Genomic DNA, 8,718 nt, shown 5'->3' on the forward strand with positions numbered 1-8,718 from the left:
GTAAATCGCACATAAGCCAAGAGAAGTTTGAATGTTACAGGAGGCGCCTCTTAACAAGACTCTGGAGTGAAGCAGAGACCTTGGAATGCTACATAAGTGAGGAAAACTTTAAAGGATTAAGCAAAGCCATCTATACAATACTCTGCAAAAATGTAAAGATGAAAGGCATTCCTTTAATGATGGGTATCGACGTTAAGGAAAAGGTTTTTGACAACGTAGTTGCCACTATCTTTGTCCAACGCATTGTGGAGAAAAAAGTTGTCTGCAAGGATATCCCCGGCTGCCCAAAGTTGACTGCTGCACGGAATTTATTTATTTGAACTCAATGAAAGACTAAAGAAAGTACTGGAAAATAAGCTTTATAGGAGACTACAAACCGAAAAAACAGTTGAATCACTTAATTATGATTTATCCTTTCAAAACTGGACCTCTGTGTACAGAGAGAATGATGTGAACAATGCTTATAATAATTTTATGGAAATTTTCAACTTATTATATAACAAAAATTGCCCAATCCGTCAATTTAAGAACAAGTATGCCAAATGTCCATGGTTAACTGCTGGACTACAAAACGCATGTAAAAAGAAGAATAAACTATATAAAAACTTTATAAGATCAAGAACATTAGAAAACAAGGGAAGATATAAGGTATATAAAAATAAGTTAACTGAAATAATAAGGCACTGCAAAAAAGAATATTACAGCAATTTATTGAGGAAAAATAAAAATAATACAAAACGAGCATGGGAAATACTGAATAACATTACAAATAACAAAGCAAAGAAGCAATCTTATCCTGATTATTTTGTGGATGTGAAAGGAGTAAATTACAACATTATTGAGGCACCAAACTGCTTTAACAGTTATTTTGTGAATGTGGGACAAGAGTTGTCAGCTGAAATTCCTATGTGCAATGATCATGAAGTTAAAAGTATACCAGTCACACAAAACCCTAATACAATTTTTTTCTCTGCTGTGTATGAAATTCACCTGATATCAAAATTCAACAAATTCAAAAATAAAAAATCTACTGATTGTGATGGCATAGATATGTCATTAATTAAAAGGGTAATCATGCACATCTCTAAGCCCTTAACTTATATATGTAACCTATCATTACAAACTGGCACCTTTCCAAACCAAATGAAACTCGCTAAAGTAATCCCAATATTTAAGAATGGAGATAAACATCTCATAGCAAACTATAGGCCAGTTTCTCTCCTTCCACAATTTTCAAAAATATTGGAAAAAATTGTTAATGATAAGTTACTGGTATTTATTAATAAACACAATTTATACAATGAAAGACAATATGGATTTAGAGAAAAGAGATCAACATCACTAGGAATTATCAATGCTGTAGAGAAAATCACCGATGCTCTGGATACAAAAACATTTACTGCGGGAATATTTCTGGATTTTAAAAAGGCCTTTGATACAATTGACCATACCATTCTACTCAATAAATTAGAAAAATATGGCATAAGAGGGGTAGCCTTAAACTGGATTAGAAGTTATCTGAAGGGGAGAAAACAGTTTGTCATGATAGGTCCATCACCTTCAGAGACTAGAATGATTGATTGTGGTGTCCCACAAGGATCAATATTAGGTCCTACTTTGTTTAATTGGTATGTAAATGATATATTTAATGTTTCAAGGGTAGGAAAGTTAGTGTTGTTTGCAGATGATACTAGTATATTTTTTTTCTAGTGATGATTGCGATGAACTGATTAATATGATAAATATTGAGTTAAATAGGTTTAAAATGTGGTTGAATTATAACAAATTATCTCTTAATGTAGGCAAAACAAAAGTAATGTTCTTTGGAAATCATAAATTCTGTTCAAAGTTTGTAATAAAAATCAATGAGATTATAGTGGAAAACTGAGCTTAAATTCTTAGGAATTATTATGGATAGTAAATTGTGTTGGAAACCACACATCAGACACACACAAACCAAAGTATCTAAAAGTATCTCAATTATCAATAAATGTAAGCATATATTGAAATATAATTCTAGATATTTACTAGATTGCTCCTTAGTTTTACCTTATATTACTTATTGTATAGAGATTTGGGGAAACAATTATAAAAGTTCACTGCATTCTCTATTTATACTTCAAAAACGTGCCATTAGAATTATTCATAAAGCTGATTATCTTGAACACTCAAATCCACTATTTTTTCGGTCAAAAATCCTTAAATTGTACGACCTGGTAAAATTTCAAACAGCTCAACTTATGTACAAAGCCAGCAACAACAAACTCCCTTCCAGTATTCAAAAAATGTTTATTGTACGAGCAGGTCCTTATAATTTGAGGGAATCCCGTGAATTTAAAATTCCAATGGTGAGAACCACAAGAAAAAGTTTTTGTGTGTCTGTGTGTGGGGTAAAATTGTGGAACGGGCTGTGCACAAGACTTAAAACCTGTACAAGTATTTACACATTCAAAAAACAATATAAAGAATATTTTATTTTACAATATACTAGCTCATAGATGTGTGAATATTATGAGGTGTTTTTGTTTAGTTGTGTGTGTGCACTTACAGTCTGATGAGTGATCTGTATACGTGTCAATATAAATGAGTGTTTATGTGTGAGGATTTGTATATATATACCCAAACTCTTGTCATAATGTTCATAGGGAATCTATGTATAATTACTGTGCAGATTCCATTCAATAATGATTAATTGTGAATAGCAACCTTACGTGGTCATAATGTTAACCGCTCTGGGGTGGGATTATATAAGTTTTCTTCTACCCACCCCTTTTCAAGCTGAGATTGAAAATCTATGAAAAACAGAAAGTTTAAATTCACTTGCATGTGTATTTATGTGTATGTATATATGTACATATGTATGTATGTATATATATATATATATATATATATATATGTGTGTGTGTATTTGTGTATGTGCATTTATATGCCCATGCCTGCAACACCTTGATCCTCTTAATAACTGAGGAGGTGTTGAAGCAACTGAGATTCAACCAAGATCCAAGTTTTGACACCAACCTGGACTTGATAATAGCAAGTTTCTGTACATTACTTGGAGATCTTTGTAAAAAAGCAAACCAAAAAATGGGAACGAAGCACACAGCTCGCTTCACTGTGATGGATGGGTCTTCAGCTGAAAAAAGTCATGCAGAAAACGCAACAGCATCAAAAAAGGGTGCTGGTCAAGCAAAGAAAGACCTGCATGCAACAAAAGAGGCTCAAAAGATCCTTCTTGAAAAACTGAAAGATGAACAGAAATCCATCTTAAAACCAGATTCTCCAGAAATGTGCACAACTAAATTCATCGCATTCCAGATGTCTGTGACTTCACAGTCTCTGTCACACGATGAAGAAAAGATTCCATGGGTCAAGAAGGAGGCATGCAACATCCTGATAAACCAGTACCTCACTGCTTTAATTCCCTTCATCTTTCGAAAATCAGGCTATGAATGTTCGAAAAACAACAGACGTACTTTTCAAAAGGATGTATAATGTACTGTGGGATCTCTGCATGGATTATGATTACAACTTGACCATTAACTCGGTGAAAAATGATATATGTATTTGTGTATGTGCATTTATATATTTTACTATGATAGCTCACTCTATTCATTAGTTAGTATGACAGAAACATTAATGCTGGTTGAATTTAATATTTGCATATCTTTATTTAATCTTTTTTTTATATATATATATAACAAATGTATTTCTTTTTTTCTGTCTCTGCTTGAAATAAATCTAAATCTAAATCTAAATCTTAAAGGTTGAGACACATGAAGATATGAAAGACTTAAATTGTTCTAGAACAGGGGTCTCAAACTCGCGGCCCGCGAGATGATAATTTGCAGCCCGCGTCTTCATATGAAAGATTACTGTTAGTGCGGCCCGCAAGGCTGATATGAATGACAGTTGTTATGTGCAGAGCTGAATGAACCAATCACAGTGAGGTTTATGACTCTGGAGGCGGGACATCGGCAGGCTGTCCAGTACCTCCTCACTCACTCATTCATTCCTCCAGTCAGCTGGGAGGAGGAGGAGCCATTAAGCTGCTGGAAGTGCCTTCACTCTGAACGTGATTCGCGCCTCTTTCACCGCGTGACAAATTCACAGCCTGTCGCTCGTCAAAAAGCGAGTTTCTGACGCCGTGCCGGGTGTTGGAGGAGCTGAATGTCTCACTTAGAATGAATGGGAGGCGTTTTATTTATATCAAAACTCCAGCAGAAATAAGAATTCTCCGCACCCGCATCAAACATTCCGCGCGGACAAATCCGACTGTCGCAAGCGCTCTTTCGTTTTACACGAGCCTGCGCGCGCGGGAGCAGAATCTTCAAAGGTGCTTCCACAACGGCCGCGTGCGGTGCGTTCAAGAACGCGGCCTGCGCGGGTTTTATGAACCCACGCTCAGCAGGTGGTATCCACACTGGAGCAGCGCGGTCACGCACGCAGTCGCAGAGACGAGATTCTTCTTCTATTGTGTTTTTACCGTTCATTAGGGCTCCTCTGTCATCTACAACAGGGAGAATCTTGGAGTAAAATGTAAAGACGGTGGAAATCCCCGAAATGTCGCTCCATGTTTTTAGTTGTCACAACTCTGTCCAAAATATTGTACTTTTACTGTCATTAAAGAAAAATAAATTAAAAAAAAAACTTCTAACTAATCTGTTTTATTAATTTTTCCTCCTTCTTTTTTTTCTTAGAATCCTTCCAAATCTTTCAGACAAAGTGAATTGAATTCTGTCTTTTCTCAGAGATTTTTTTCTTTTTCATTGGTTCACTGTAAGCAGCGGCTCTTTCTGCTACCAAATGGATTTTTAGGTTGTTTTTGCTACATTTAATTAATCATCAACTACTACATAGAATTATGCACAATATCCATAACTAATGTAAACATGTTTTTATTCATATTCCCCCCAAGGGGGGTGCGCCCCACCATTTGAGAAACACTGCTCTAGTCAGTCAGTCAATATTTGGTTTCTTCAGTTGTCTGTATCTGCTGTATGGTCATGGTTATCATTTTATTTATTCATGATTGATTTTTTAAAATTCGTTTTTAATATAAAAAAATATGTATTTTTAATAAAGATGTTTGAGAACATTGGAATGTTTTAACAGTGATTTTCTTGTGAAAATCCTGATGCGGCCCAGCCTCACCTAGACGCCGCCTCCAGCGGACCCTGGCTGAATTGAGTTTGAGACCCCTGTTCTAGAAGAATGAGCTCCCTCAGCCCCTCAAACGTTGTAACACGCGCAGAAAGACACGATGAATCAAAGTATCGCACAAGCTCCCGCATATAATCCAAGTGAGACTAGTCCCCACTTTTACAGCCCCTGAAACGTACGACTTACACAAATTCTCAGAGTCCCAGGTAATCCAACTGATCTCTGGACAACCGGACCCCAAATCAAAAAAAATAATCAAGGATCTGATGACAAAAATGGTCATACGGATCTCAAAATATCTGCAAAAAAGGAATACAAATTCGCCAACAAGAGAATTTGTAATGGACCTTGTCACCAAGACGGTTCCCAAAGCATTCACGGAGGTCCTAAACAGCAAGAAAGATGCTGCAACGTCCCATGCCTGCAACACCTTGATCATCTTAATAACTGAGGAGGTGTTGAAGCAACTGAGATTCAACCAAGATCCAAGTTTTGACACCAACCTGGACTTGATAATAGCAAGTTTCTGTACATTACTTGGAGATCTTTGTAAAAAAGCAAACCAAAAAATGGGAACGAAGCACACCGCTCGCTTCACTGTGATGGATGGGTCTTCAGCTGAAAAAAGTCATGCAGAAAATGCAACAGCATCAAAAAAAGGTGCTGGTCAAGCAAAGAAAGACCTGCATGCAACAAAAGAGGCTCAAAAGATCCTTCTTGAAAAACTGGTGGAGAATCTCATAAACTTCATCTTTAAAAGAAGTAAATCGCACATAAGCCAAGAGAAGTTTGAATGTTACACTTTGCTTTCATTATACAACCACCGGTCACTTTATCCGCAAAACCACATGTATTCCAATAATTCTGTTATACAGCTCTCTGTTAATAAGTATATATTTTATATTTATATTATAAATATACATATATTATAATATATTATATACATATATATAATATATTATATATATATTATATTATATATATATATTATATATTATATTATATTTATATTTATATATATATTTATATTTTTATATATTTTATTATGATAGCTCACTCTATTCATCAGTTAGTATGACAGAAACTAACTATCTTTTCAAGTTCTTTTCAACTTTCCCTTAAGGTACTTGTCGACTATCGGTCTCGTGCCGGTATTTAGCCTTAGATGAATTTAATATATGTAGTCCAATTAAAACTTGTTAAAATCAAGATTAAATAACACATTACAATAAAATGTCTGCATTAACAACAGGAGTTATTGTTTGAAAGACTCCCAGGGGAGGGCGTTGGGTGCTCTTAAACCCTGAGGAAGATTGTTGACTGGCCTAAGGAGAAAAAAAGAAAAGCAGTTTAAGGAAAAAGTAAATATAATACATTTAGAGGCAGGAAAAAGTAGAACACTCACTGATTATTCATCTGGGGTGTCACACCCCACACAAATGGAGCAACATGGTCGTCTGCCTCTGCAGGAAGAACCATAAACAGCAACCTTTAATCTTGATCCGAATCGAATCCGTCAAATATGAAATCGCTACACCTCTTGTAAATAAACAAGAGTTCAAGAAGTGAAAATGAGTAGTTTTAGAGCATACCCATGTCCCAGTCCTCCGTCTTGCAAGGATTTTCCCGTGGTAGGACAGGAACACGCCATGCAAAGTCTTCATCTTTCCCTTCAGCTGTTCAAACGCAATAAACAAGATCAAACTAAAGCTCTACAAGTACAACTTAAACATGCAAGTCAAACATGATCAATCTCACATTCTTCAGGGCTTCTCCGGTTCTCACACATCTCAATATGTTGAGCCAGCTCTTGTTTTGGAATCAGGTGGCGAGCATTGAAAGGGCAGGCCCTCAGCTCTTTGGCCAACTTTGGGTGTGCTATCCTGTGCTATATAACAATGGAAAGAACATAGGGTTAATTTATATCCTGCTAGCCAACTTTAACTTCATCACATCTCCAACTACACATACCTGTGCTTGATTCCTCACAGGTTTCATCTTCAAGAAGTATGGTAGAATCACTTGTGCCACTTGTGTCGCCACCAGCCTCACTGCTTGTGCTTTCTGAACTAAAGAGACTCTTCTTGGCTCTCCCTCGTTGTGGCATGGAGCCTTGTCTCTTCCTTGGGGACCTCATATTTTGTAGTCGCTTGTACATTTTGATGTAAATGGTCAGCTGATGAAAAAAAAAATATTCGTTTACTTTTACATATATGTGCCAAGTTGTTTTTTTGTTAACGTGTGCAATAGAAAAGAATACATATGGCATGTTTGGGTCAGTGTCACGTAACATCGGATAATAGTCAACCATCTTCTGAGACATTGCTCTCATTTCAAGTCTGGAGGGGTATTTGACTTCTTTTCCCATAGAACTTGCCCGTAGAATTGCAACCATACTGGTAATTGTGTTTCTCACAAGCCTGCAGCACAGCTCCTTTGGATTGATGCAATCCTTTTCCTTTCCATTGCGGAGTAATGCAAAGTATTGGCTGCGCACCATTTCCAGCTCTGAATCAGTGTACACAACATACTCTGGTGGGTCTGGCATTTTTATTGTCTTGTCAGAAGATAAGGGAGTTGAAGTTTGAGGCTGGCATGGTGACACGGCTGTTGTTGCAGGGATGCCATCACTTTCACAAGTCCTGGCATCCATCTCAGCACTTCCACTCTTAGGAAAAAAACCCCACACAAATAAGATATTTGAATGAGACAGACGATGACCTGTTTTTTGTTTTTTTAATTATTATTATGATATACCTTTTGGCGGATGTAATCCCAGAGCTTCTTTCTTCTGAAAAAATTTTCTGATCCAGGAAAAAGGTCCTTCAAGTCCTCCCGGGTGAGGAAGCAAGGCTTCCTCATCAACATTGGCAGCTATCGATTAAAAATTAGAGATTCACTTTTAAACAAAACCATTTCTGTCCCATCCATGCAAAAAAACTATAGTATCTTTACAACCATAAAATACAATTATGTCACATGCTTACTTTCAGTGATTTTGTTGTTTGTCAACAAGGAAATACAACTTTGATTGATTCAATATATTTGGATCTTGCTTAAAATGTATTTACTTCCAATATATAAAGACATAAAATAGTTGACTCTGAATGATGCCTTACGCATATGTTGTCTGTGTTTGTTTAAGTACAGCAATTGGAAATCTGATTAAATAACTCGCTAGGGCTTCAAATACAGTTTCAGTTCTTTCATTTCATTTTATTTTATCAAATCACAGAACTGCTAACCGTTCGAGAAATTGTCGAGGAAGAATGAATTGTCATTGAGTTGTGCCCAGCACTCTTCACCATCGATTGTGCACCAAGCTTCTTTAACGAGGCGTACCAGGCAGTGAACAGTAAAAACTGAACCCCACCCCATCACCTCCATCTTAAACGCCACTGGTTAAATGAAAAAAAACAAACCAAAAAAAACGGATAAATTCACTGAGAAGAGCGTTCGTTTAGTGCATGCATGCAACGCCAAGAGTGCATAGCTTAATACTGGCCATCGTCGTGTTCAAATGTTTTCGGTAGAAATTCAACATTGGGAAAGTGCAAT

The 8,718-nt window shown here is 36.4% G+C and overlaps 2 protein-coding genes across 2 annotated transcripts in view; both read right to left on the bottom strand.

Moving 5' to 3' along the window:
* The window catches only part of LOC112147841 (gametocyte-specific factor 1-like), a 6,703-nt gene extending 3,165 nt beyond the window's left edge, over nucleotides 1-3,538 (bottom strand). The window contains exon 1 of the mRNA XM_024274482.2: nucleotides 2,946-3,538. The gene's annotated coding sequence lies outside the window, so the exon portion shown is untranslated. The remainder of the gene's footprint in view (nucleotides 1-2,945) is intronic.
* A 2,683-nt stretch (nucleotides 3,539-6,221) lies between these two features.
* Nucleotides 6,222-7,824, bottom strand: LOC112147605 (gametocyte-specific factor 1). Its single transcript, XM_024274126.2, has 5 exons — nucleotides 7,132-7,824; nucleotides 6,919-7,048; nucleotides 6,753-6,836; nucleotides 6,566-6,623; nucleotides 6,222-6,485 (listed from the first exon to the last, which is right to left on the bottom strand). Exons 1-5 carry the CDS (start codon nucleotides 7,156-7,158, stop codon nucleotides 6,416-6,418), a joined length of 369 nt encoding a protein of 122 aa, XP_024129894.1. The 5' UTR covers nucleotides 7,159-7,824; the 3' UTR covers nucleotides 6,222-6,415.
* Between the last annotated feature and the right edge of the window lie 894 nt (nucleotides 7,825-8,718).

This window comes from Oryzias melastigma, linkage group LG22 (assembly GCF_002922805.2).
Source record: "Oryzias melastigma strain HK-1 linkage group LG22, ASM292280v2, whole genome shotgun sequence".
Lineage (NCBI taxonomy): Eukaryota > Metazoa > Chordata > Actinopteri > Beloniformes > Adrianichthyidae > Oryzias > Oryzias melastigma.